General features: G+C 39.1%; 1 protein-coding gene across 2 annotated transcripts in view; it reads left to right on the top strand.

Moving 5' to 3' along the window:
- The window catches only part of EEA1 (early endosome antigen 1), a 69,181-nt gene that overhangs the window by 41,593 nt on the left and 15,364 nt on the right, over nucleotides 1–12,224 (top strand). For both annotated transcript variants that reach the window (XM_039570157.1, XM_039570155.1), the window contains 6 exons: nucleotides 791–946; nucleotides 2,710–2,849; nucleotides 3,401–3,731; nucleotides 5,208–5,309; nucleotides 6,370–6,564; nucleotides 7,795–7,977. In XM_039570157.1, coding sequence (XP_039426091.1) covers nucleotides 791–946; nucleotides 2,710–2,849; nucleotides 3,401–3,731; nucleotides 5,208–5,309; nucleotides 6,370–6,564; nucleotides 7,795–7,977 — 1,107 coding nt within the window. The remainder of the gene's footprint in view (nucleotides 1–790; nucleotides 947–2,709; nucleotides 2,850–3,400; nucleotides 3,732–5,207; nucleotides 5,310–6,369; nucleotides 6,565–7,794; nucleotides 7,978–12,224) is intronic.

Raw genomic sequence — 12,224 nt, 5'->3', positions numbered from 1 at the left:
TAAAATTACATGTTTTTTTAATGGGCTTTAATCCTAGTGAAGCTTTTTACCGTCTGTTGAATCAAACATTTGCATCGTTAAAATCAGTGCTGCTGTGGTCTTCATGGAAGCATCCAGCAGATGTTAATATCGCACCATTTTGTAGTGTGGGAATGTAATTAGTTGCTGTAAAAAGGAGATAACTTTTTGCAGCCATTAAACAATTAATAATTAACTAAATACATCAGCTTGCTTGGAGAGCAGTGAGCTTTGATGTAGCTGTCATCATAGTGGTTACTAGATGAATGTGTTCATCTCTCTTGGAGAATTTATTTGTTTTGTGTTGAACAAAATGTTTCGAAATCGTCTCTGATATGTGGAGAACTGAGCATTTCCATGTTAATGGCTTTCCTCTTTGGTTGTTGATTTCATGGCAAACAAAGACATCAAAAATTTTATCTAGGTTTTGTAACGTTATTTTCTAGTTACTGCTGTGCTAACTTGAGGGGCCAGTGCCTTTATTACCCGCAGTTCCTCTTCCATTTACGAATTGAAACACCTTTGTTAACATTTAGCCCAGAGCTTGCAAGGTTTGAGAGAATATTGAGTCTTTAAAATTTTTCAGTGAAACAGAGGGAATTTGTGCACCTGTTTGTGTTTCCCCGTTCAATTTCCTGCCCCTCAGAATAAACAACAAACATTATTTTCCTTTTTAATTTGAGCACATTAGATCGTTTAAAACATATATGACATCAGTAATTTTTTGAAGTTATTTAAAAAGTAACAACCCTTGTATTTTTGTTTTACCCAGGAGTTAAATAAGGTCAGCGCTCAGTTGGATCAGGTTACAGCTAAGCTGAATGACAAGCAGGAATACTGTACTCAGCTGGAAGCCAATCTTAAAGAGTACAAAGAAAAATGCCTTTCTTTAGAGCAAAAAAATGAAGAACTAGAGGGACAGCTTAAGGTTTGTATTTAACACAGTATCTGAACTTACAGAAACTGATCTCTGCTCTAAGGTAGCATGTGGTAAAAGCTGCGCTCAAATTATGAGGGAGGGATTATATCAATATTGCTTTTGTGGGTTTTCTTTCTCACTAATGTTTCCTGATTCACCATTTAATCCTGTTCTCTTCTTCCATGCTAGTATATCACATTAAGAAGACAGGCCTATGACATTGCCCCTATACTGTCATTTTCCTGTATGTGTGCTTCTACCAACCTCTGTGCTACCTGGAAGTTGTTATGTGAGGGAACATGAATATGTTCCAAAACTGGAGTTTTCGAGTTTGAACTTAAACACTTTACAAGTGGTAGCAGGGAATATGTGTTACACTGGTTAGCCCTGTTTAACACTGCCTGTCTGGTTTAATTTATTTCTGAAGCCCTTCAGTAGGCTTTATAGCAATATTTATTTATCACTCTTTCATCTCTTAGCTTGGTCTGGAGTTTTGCATTCCAGTACTGAAATCAGTTTTTATTTTAAAGTGCACATAATGCTGGCAGAGGGTTTGCTGAACTTTTTGGTGTTTTGATACACTAGTATTTTCAGTTAAGGATATGGATTAGTCCTAATGCTTGAAAGCTTTAAAATTTGGGCTTTGACCTTTGTTCAATATTTGTTAAAAATTCTTGGTAGTCAAAATTTGTAACAGACAAAAGCATATGATACAGGGATCATGGGAGCAATGCAGAACTGATTTTGCAGTGTTGTCTGTCTGTTTTGAGGCAGGTTAGTAGACTTTATGCTCAAGATTGAGTTGGGTGTTTTTCCTAGCTTATGTGCTCTATAGAAGAGAATGAAGATTGTTTTCCCTGTATGAAATTTTAAATCCAATGCTATTAAAAAATAAAGCTGTCGTGCATTTCTTTATCAGCATAATTATTTTTTTCTTCCATCTCTTCTTTTGAACAGTTTTTTTTTTCCTACCTACTTTGATTTGTGTTTTTATTTTTCATTCTTTTCCTGAAGTTTCATAAGTTGCCAGTAGACAAAAATGCTTGGGAGGAATACAGAGCTTGCTTGCGTATGATTTTATGAGTTTCCTGGTAGCTGAAGTGTGAAACTGAGCAGGATTGTTGGTGCTGTCAACAGGAAGGCAATTCTATGTAAAATCTTGGCATCTTCACCATTCTTTGAGATTATTCCAGCTGAATGTGTGGCATTTAAAAAAGTAGAAAAAAAAATAGAAAACAAAAAGACCTCAGGAATTTTTTTTGAGAAACTTGGCCACTTTGTTTTATGGCCACTGTGTGAGAGCAGAAGTGCCTGTAAAACAGCCAGTATGCTGAAGAGTCTAAACAGTGCCCACTTCCTGAAGGCTCCTGTGTTCTTTATAGTCCATATGAGTGAAAAAGTACCTTTGGAAAAAAACAGAAAAAAACCTTTCCAGGTGAGCATAGAATTTCTTCCCAGCTGTAGTTCATGTCTTTGCTTTTACTGTAAAACTTTTTATCTATTACTTTGCAGTAAAATGCTGGCTTGGCCTTTAATTTAAAGATGGTTTTAGAATGTTTTACCAAAACAGTTCTGGAGGAGCAGGTGATTAGCAGGAACTAAATAATGAAACATAAATAGCAAAGTAATGAAACAGGTAGATTATGTGTGAGAGTTGTGACTGCTTTCTACAGTTATTGCTACTCACAGACTAGATGACTTTGCATTCTATTGCTATTTTTATTTTGTTGGTTGTGTTCTGATGGCTCTATCTTTTTATTTTTCTCTCTCAGAAATTTGAAGGTGACATTCTTGATGCTAAAGCAAGTAAAGACCAAGCTCTTCAGGAGTTACAGCAACAGCGAAATCAGTCTACAGAATTAGACCTCCGAATAGCAGAGCTCAGTAAACAACTTGAAGCAGCAAGAGAAGCGTATGCATTTCCTGTGTTACAGTACTTTTCCAAGTCAGGCATAAAACTGGAGCAGTTTGGAATAGAGTTGAAATTTTCTGCTTCTCTCCTGTGATTTCATGAAGTCATAAACAAGAGCTGTGTCCCCTCTGCTACAAGAACTGTGCTGTATCCTACCTGTTGTCTTTCACTCCATCTGCCATGTTGTCTCATGGGAATCACTGACTGCTCTGATTCACTACACTTCTTCAGTTTATTCACTATGCTTGTTGTCAGCTAAATATTGGAGCAGTTTGATATAGTGAGGTCCATCTTTAAATATCCATAGCTCTGTAACCTTTTTCAAATACAAATTTGTAATTTTTGTATAAGCAGCAAAGGGGTAGTTTCTGTTCATTATAGTTGATGAAGAAAGAACCATCTCAAAACTAGTTTCTAGAGCTGCTGTTTTGTCTTAACTAGAGGATTAAGAGGGCAATGCCCATGGATAAAAATAGGGACATTTAAGGACACAAAAGAACCTCTGAAAAATAACTTTTAAAAAGGTACGTTTTATCTTTTTGTATTTGCAGGATGTCTAATGCTCAATTGGATTTGCAGAAGAAATCTGAGGCCCTTGACCAAGCAAACCAACAAATTTCAAAGCAGGAGGCAGAAAAGGCCAGTCTCAAACAAAACCTTGAGAAATCAAATCAAGATACAAGTAAACAGCTTAAGGAACTTGACTGTAAAATGCAAGCAGCAACATCAGAGCTGCAACAAGTGAAATTAGAGAAGGATACTCTGTTAAAGGACCTTACAGATGCCAAAGATAAGCTCTCAAAAAGCTCTGAATCCTTCAAGAAAAGAAAGGAGGAATTAGAAAAAGAAATTAAAAAAGGAAAAGCAGCTATGGCAGAAATGGTTAGTAGATTCTTTAATTAGGCATTAAGTTCGGTATATTTACAGTCTGATAAAATGACTTTGCTTTCTGTTTGCAAACAGTGTACATACAATGACAATGCATGAAAATTAGTTATTATAAGGAAAACCAAATCGTGATTTTTCGCAGGTCATACATGTTTCCCACCTTAAATTTTTGCCTGAGTATTTACAGTAGTAAACATCAGTCATATCACGTAACAGGATCCTTTCTTCTTGCTGCATGCCTTTAACACAGTGAAGAAACCAAATGGAGACAAGTGGTGAAACAATTTGATGGGAAATGTCCCCCTTTTAAAAAATATATCAGCTGTATTATAACAACACAAAGTTATAGAACCTTTGGTAAAATGCCGTTGTGTTTAAGAAGTTATTTTTCTGAGGCCTTTTTAATTTCTTTTTTGAAGTCTTCGTATATAGAATTTCCTGTGCACTTGTCTGGACATGCTGGTAAGCTGCATACTGCAGGCAGAGAGAGTAACATCATCTGTCATTTGGGGAATGCCTAGCTTAAGGTATTACTGGAGTACTAGAACTATTTGAGTTTCAGAAGGGTCTTGCAAGTGGCAGTATAACAAGTGCTTGACCACCAGAGCAACCTATTATGGTAAAGAAAGTAAACTATTACTAGAGTTAAAATATACCTTTTTCTTACCTCTTCTGCCTTGGCGGTATGAATGGGCACTATATGAATACATATAGCTCAGTTTTATAGATACAGTTGTTGTGACATCCTTGTCTCAGATGTGGCAAGGGGTGTCTTTCTCATGCCCTTTCATCTTACACATCACCGTTTTCCAGAACCCATTCAGAGCTGCTTTTATTCTGATCTAAAAAAAGATCTGCTCCTAGTTCAAAAGAACATTTTCTTTTACTCATTCTCCTTCTAAAGAAAAACTCTTTCACTTCCTTTTCTTAGTTACTGCTGTTTAAAGATATGTTTCTCCTAAAAACTTGAAGGATTTTCTCCCCAATTTAGACTTAAAGATAGTAGTCCACATTCTGCTTCTAGTTCTGTAGTCTTTTGGAGGCTTTCCACTATCTTAAATACATGGTATTTGGGATTAACATACAGTTGCATATGCATGGAGGTCTGCAAATGTACTTGTTTGTAAGTTTTAGAACATGAAGGAATTTTAGATCCTGAGACCAATGAGCCTACTACTTCAGCAAGAGGAAGGGCTGCCAACCACAGCTTTAAACAAGGAGACTATCCGTAATCAGAAAAACTCTGGCACCTGGCTGAGTTTATTAGTACAGGGCATCAGATGTGTTCAGCTTAGATTTGCCACTTTAAGTTTTGAGTGGTTTTGAGCTGAAAATGTCTGCAGTTGAGAAGGTAAGATTTTTCATTGAAAATGAAAGCGTTATTTTTTAAGGATTTGTAGATCCTGCAAAAATTCTCGGTACTTGGTCTTAGAAGCTAACAGGAATATTTCTTTGTCTTATGTTTTTTAGGAAAAATCTTGCCAAGAATTAAAACACCAACTTCAGATACAAGCAGAGTCTGTAGCTAAAGAGAGGAATGAATTGAAAAACTCACTGGAAAAAAAGGAGGGGGTAAGTTGTCCACTTAGTTTCAAAAGTCTCAAAACCAGTAATAATAAATGTTTAAAAGATTGATTTTCAGTCTCACCTTCTGGGACTGATGAGAGAGAAAGATGTTTCAGTTCTCAAATTGTAACCTATCTTTGGCACTGAAATAAGGTGATACTAAAACTTTTGCAGAGGGTAATATGAAGCTTTAAAATATAGGTTTTAGTCTTAGTTTTCTGTGTCCCACATACCTTAGCAGGGGATTTTAGCCCTTCGGGTTTTTTCATTAGTGAACCAGTTACTTGATACTACTGTGTCCCCATTTTCTTTTGTACTTCCATACAATAAAAGTTGTCACTTCATATCCTTAGATCTATTTTATTCTCAGGATTATTCAGTATGTTCTCAGTGTAGTTGACAGGACATTTTCAGATATCCTTCAAGGACTGAATTGCTTTTTCAAACTTGTGTAAATCACTTGGTTGTGACTACATAAGGACCAAACGTACTTCTTTTTCAAAGATGAGCATTCAGACAGTGCAGTGCAGGTGGCAGCCTGAAGGACGTCTGCTTTCATGGATTTCTTTACCCAAGGCATCTTCTGTTCCCTAAAGGAATCCGAAAAGATTTGATCAGTGGACATAGTTTGATAGACAGTGAGGGACACTTACTGTCTGAAAGACGTTTGGGGGTGTGCAGGTGTGATGGCAATTGCTCTGTGACTATTGCTGTTACTTCCCTGGCTCCTCACTCGTTCAGCTGAAGTGCTGTGGTGCTCAGTGGAAAGTGCAGAAGGATGAGCTTGGTATATGCTGCAGTTGGCAGCAGGAGAGCCCACACCACTGCTGGTGTAAGCAAAGTTGCCTGATCTTAATTTAGAATGGGTAAAAAAGACTGCTGTAAATTTGGAATAACAGATTATTTTAATGTGTTATGGTAGTTCTTAAAATCTGCTTGCCACTGTTCAGCCATGTAACTCTGAAATAGCAGTGGCACTGTGGGATGGTCTGATTCTGTGAACAGCATGTACGAATGGTGATTTATATTTAAATTAAATACAGTTATTTAATATTTTTGAATATAGATTTCTAAGCAGTTGTCTATAGACCTTGATTCAGCAAGAGCACAAGTACTGGAAATCCAGGGTCTTCTGAAGGACAAAGAAAAAAGTGAGCAACATCTCCAGGGAAAGCTGAGAGAGTTAAAGGAATCTTTTGAGCAGAAGAAAAAACATAGTGAGACACTGCAAGCTGAATTAAAAACTGCCCTTTTAGAAAAGGTAAGACTGTCCTTTCTTACTCTTATAAGAAGATGAATGTAAATTCCTCTGATAAATACTGAAGCTTTTATGTCAATAACTTTGTGATAAACTCTGTTTGCTGTAGTCTTGTCGGAAATGATAAGGTCAGGATATGGCGGTGAGGTCTTCAGATGCTGTCGGAGATATAAACAACAACATCAACGGCAATAATGAAAAGAACCAGTGCTGAAATATGAATTCCATAGGAATTGAAATTTAATAAAGGGAAAAAATAGGCTAGATTGAATGTGGGTTTTTTGCTTCAGGAGCAAGGCAAGAGCTGCCATTTTCTTGTAAAGCAGTAGAATTTCATGAGAGTATTTTTAGACAAACTCTACAGTGTTTTAAAATGTCCATGGCAGTTTCAAACCAAGTCTTCTCATATTATACCAAAAGAATTTATCTGAGTGACAGTATGAAACTCATAAACCATAATGGAAAGAGTTCAAATGTCTTACAACATTAGGGAATGTTGTGCTGTGTGCCATGCACTGTTAAATGTGGCTCCAGCTTTGGCTGCCCAATGCTACATGGTCATATTTGTGCTTTAGACAGCCTGTGGAAACATTAGATTTTGGTGTCGTGGTTTAACCCAGCCATCAACTCAGCAGCACAGAGCTGCTCGGTGACTGGGGAAGACACCATCACTCCAAACTCCCTCCCCTTCTTCTTCGGCCAGCTTCATATGCTGAGCGTGATGTCATATGGTATGGAATATCCCTTTGGTCAGTGGGATCAGCTGTCCTGGCTGTGCCCTCTCCAGATTCTTGTGCACCTCCAGATTTCTTGTTGATGGGGCAGTGTGAGAAGCAGGAAAGGCCTTGGCTCTGTATGAGCGCTGCTAAGCAGTAGCTAAAACATCCCTGTGACAACAACACTGTTCCCACCATAAATCCAAAACACAGCCCCCAAACTAACTCCTATGAAGAAAATTCTACCTCAGCCAAAACCAGCACACTTGGAAACATTATTCCAATTTTTAATATTTGGTCTTAGTGTGTTTCACTTAGTATTTTGTCATGAATTAAATTTTGTTGTTAAATTAGTTATAAAACCTTACTGTAAAATCACAAATATCAGGTTACTGAACTGCTATTTCATAAGAGGAACAAAATTCTCTTCTTGCAGTAGAAATGCATTTTATTGAAATGCTTAAGCTAACTTTACTGTGTGCAACTTTAACTAAAACTTTCTATGCTTATGTTTCAGGCAGAGCTGGAGAATAAACTACAACAGCAGTCTATTTTGTCAGCACAGGAACTTAAAGCAGAGAAAGGCAAGCTAGCAGACTTACAGAAGGCCCATGATAAACATAAAGAAAATATGGAGAAGCTGCAACTGGATCTTTATGGGAAAGAGTCTGAGCTGCTGGCAACCAGGCAAGACCTTAAGGTACTTGCAGTCATTTTAATGTCGTATGTAACTTAGTAGATGTTAATATCCATTTTGAAGACCAAGAAACAATGCAGGAACTGTATAAGTGAAAAAAAATCTCTTCTGCTATATATAGAATTTAGTGCTGTTAAATCCCTTCCCTTGAGACAAAGGATATTCTGAAACTAATTTAAAGCCAAGCATATTTGCCAGTTTACCTGAAATACCCTTGCATTTCTGCAGCAGCAAAGTGAAAGGTGGTTTAGTTTTATATTCATTAAAGAGTTATTTTTTAATGTTGCTTTTTCTTGTTATACTGTAGCTTTCAGCTAATTTTAATAGTGTAGCTAATTACGGCAAGGTCTGCTAGCATGTGAGTAACTGCTATCTTCTGGATGATTTAACTAAAATATTCCTGGCTGATGGTAGATGTTGAGAGATGTCAAACTTACAGAAACAGTAGGCTTATAGACCTACCTGGAATACAGTTTAGTCCTTGAAGTTTTTGCTATTCCTAAACTGAAGTTACCTGGTTTTGTATTAGTGTGCAGTGCCTTCAGAGAGGTATTGCTGAGAGCTGAGCCAGTCAACAAAGGTGTTTTTTGGCTTTTTTTTATAACCCTCTGCTTCATGTCGGTACTAAGCCAATGCTTCAGTTAGTCCTGGGACATACTGTGCTGCACAGACCGGCTGTCTGCTGGCAAGATTTGTAGCTTAAGTGCTTTTCACCCCAGATAAATCCCACTGCAGGTTTGTCTTGTGTCCAACGCTGTTGCTCTAGGCTCTTCTGAAGTTTATGGAGAGGAATAGATGCTTTGGGGAGACAGATCATCTGATCTGCTTTAGATGTCAGCTTCTGTTTGCTTTGTTATGTATAAAGGGAGCTTGTGGTGACTGCTTAGATTTCATTGTTCCCTGCTTTGATTTCATCGTTCCCTTTCCCCCAAAGGTGGGCCTTTCAATCCCACTACTGAAACCCTTAGAGGTCTTGTGGCTGTTTCACACTGGCCCATGTGAGCTTTGGAGCCCTAGCCAAACTCCATGCTCAGGTTATTTTAAGAAATAGAGAAATACCTCTTCTACATATAGGCCACTGCAGTTGCAGGAAACTTACTCCTCCTCTGTAGTACTAAATTACCTGCTATGTTTCCCTGCAGGTTATTGAAGCTTTACTTTCAGTGCAGCATGGTTGAATCGCTATGTTAAATTGTGGAGAACTTCTGCATGATTAACAAGCAGTGGTGGCTTAAGCATATTCTTTCTTTCAGTCTGTTACTATTGCACATATACATCTGTGAGTTTATTTCCTGCACTGCATTTAAATCACCTTTTGGTAATGCAATGGCCTGTAGAAACATTGGATGTGTTCAGTAACTTGGGGGTTTTTTTGGTATAATTTTCATTAAAGTATCACTTGTTGCAAAATAGCTGTGAATAAGTATTATTATTAGAGCAGTTTGATGACCTCTAGTTCTGGCAAGTATAAAATAGGACAGGAAGTGTCTCACGTGTATTTAGACCCAATGGGGATGGTAGTGAGAGAGAGAGAACTCTATGCAAAAAGGTAAAATAAGGTAATGGCAATGGGGAAACAAGATTTTTAACGTGAGTAGTCAGGTAACTTGATTTATTATGTAAGTTTCTGTGGAGCCTAGAGAGACTGAAGAAGATTGGGGTCCTAAATAATTGTCTTGGTTTTTGAGACAAAACTTCAGGAGGAAACACTCCTGAGTGAGTGTCTCCTCCAAAGGGAAAAGGGCCTCCCCTTTTCCTCCGTCAATGAGACAAATGGGTCACAAGGAGTGAAAGTGGGAAAAAGAAACCAAACTGTTTATTAACACATGAACAAAACAGGGTAGAACAGGATGGAAAAAACCCCTCAAAATACAACAAATTCCCGGAGAGGGAACAGACACGTGGGCTTGGACCAGCCAGGGCCACCCCTGCAGGCTCCTCGGACCGGCGAGGAGGGAAGGGAGGCAGTGAGGCAAGGGGAAGGAAAGGGAAAAAAGAACAAGAAAAAGAACCCAACAGAACCTTTTCCCAGCTAGCTGGAACACAAAGGAAACCCAAAAGCAGCACAGCGCTCACTCCTTCCCGAGCCCCTGAGCCGTTGGGCTGAGCCGTTGAACTGCCCCGCACTCGGTCCCGTGGCTCCGGCCCCTGGGTCCATCCTAAAGAAACAGCATCCTTGGGCATTGAGCGGATGGTTAAGGAATAAAGCAGCTTCATTACATCACCCCAGGACAGTACTGAAGCGGTGTACCAATTTGGAGCCCATTTGGACACCAATTTTTTTCTTTTTTTCCCGGAAGATGTAGAAGAGGGAAAAAGTGGGGAGCTGATCCTTAATCATGGCTGTGCTACCTCAGTGCAACATTAAACTAAAGAAGCAGTGGTAGCTTGTCTTAGAAGACCACAAAAGAAAAGCACGTTCAGACACTCTCCGAGTGACAATGTTAGTCTTGAGAGCTGAATATCAAAATGCCACTCAAGTCAGAAGAACTTTATAGTAGCCTTTCACAGCCTATTCAAAATGAGTTCTGCATGATGTTTTGCCTTGGGCAAGTTACTTTTTAAAAGTAGCTCATTTGAGCCAGAGCTGTGTGTTTTGCTTAAAGTTTGGAACCAAAGCCGATGGTTAGGCTGAGCTTTAGATTGGCCTTAATCTTCTTAGTAGGCAGTGGTAGAAGTTTTTAAAACTGGTCTGTATGTAGAGTCAGCTTGGGTGTCACTCAGTGCAGGATTTTCAGCAGAGATATGAACTCCCTGCACAGCTGTGTTGAGTCAGCAGTGTCAGAAGCCCAGCATTGTCCAGAACAGGCATGGCCAGGCCATATCGTGACATCCAAACAATGCTGGAGTTAAAAGGGAAAACTTAAACATCCTCGCGTGCTGTGGCACCATGCTGTTGGCGGGGCCAAGGTTCCAGGCGTGAGGATGGATCACGAGGGGCTGTGTGGGTGACGTGTAAGGTAGCTCCTGGGAGGGCACGGCGGGAGTTGGGCTGTACACAGAGCACCATCTGCTGGCGTCTGTCGGGAATAGCACTGCTGGGATCGATGGCTCCTCTCTGGCTGGGAGGCGGAGGTGGCATTGAGAAGGGAGCGAGCGCTTCGGGGCGGTTTGCGGGTGGAGATCCAGCGCTGCCTGAGCCAGAGCTGCGGAGCGGGGCGCTGCTCTCCGCAGGGCCATCGGCACCGCGGAGCCCGAGCTTCTGCGTCCACAGCAGGGCACCCGAGCCATGTTGCTGTGGCCAGATGCAAACTGTGAGGCTCTGAGTCCTGCAAACTAAAGAAGTGTTGTAATTAAATAAATAAATAATACAATAAATAATAAAATTGGAACTGGGAATGTAGTTATAATTTTATGGATACTATTTGCTGCAAACTTACTTTGGTTTAAAAATGTCTCTAACAGTAACTTCACACACATTTTTGTCTTTGTGACTGGAAAAAGAGATAGGGTAGGATTTGAGTGCTTGTTAAAGCTGTGTTTTTTGATAACAAAGGATATATATAATTAAAAAAGAATACCGCCAAATAATTTCTGTATATACACACACCTATTTATACAAATATCTGTTTGTGTGTATATATTCATACCTTTTTTTTTGTGAAAAAGGCATTTTTTTATATAGAAGAGTTAATAAAAATGTTCAAACTGCTATTTTTTCCTTGATTTTGACTTAGTGTGAGGACACTTTCTGTGAATCTGATCTCCTGAGCTCTGCCAAGTGTTCTTGAGTTTTGGCATTCGTGCTTTTTGTAGTCAGTCCTGGTTTCTTCTGTTTTTTCAAAAGAATGTTTCTTTGTCTCCAATGTTGGCATTGCTGCCAGCATATATTCAGTGAATGTTCTGGAACAAAATTCACGCTTGCCAGACCTCAGTTCTGTAAGTCAGGAGCCTAAGTTGCATACAGTCAGTCTAACTCTTTTTCTTAGGGAGTGAAGAGAGATCAGGTTAGCATCTGTGAATAATTTAATGTTGGTCCTTGTGGACTGGAATCAGGGAGCACAGACTCACATGCTTGTTCGTGCACTTCATGTAGGTGGAATGAATCTGGGTCCCACCACCCTGCTAGGACCAGTTGTGATGTTGGCACAACGATTTGCACTGGCACAGGCCAGGCTGTAGTGAATCAAACTGTAATTTTCAAATATCTGTATTTATTTAAACTCTATACCAGTCAACCTAGCATTCTTCTTTATTTACAAAAATGAGTACTGATTGACCTCTTTTGTTCTGTACCTGTTCCTTGTCTC

Source organism: Corvus cornix, chromosome 1A (genome assembly GCF_000738735.6).
Source record: "Corvus cornix cornix isolate S_Up_H32 chromosome 1A, ASM73873v5, whole genome shotgun sequence".
NCBI classification, from domain to species: domain Eukaryota; kingdom Metazoa; phylum Chordata; class Aves; order Passeriformes; family Corvidae; genus Corvus; species Corvus cornix.
Note: the sequence above shows the minus strand (reverse complement) of the source record. Positions and strands in the feature narration are given on the sequence as shown.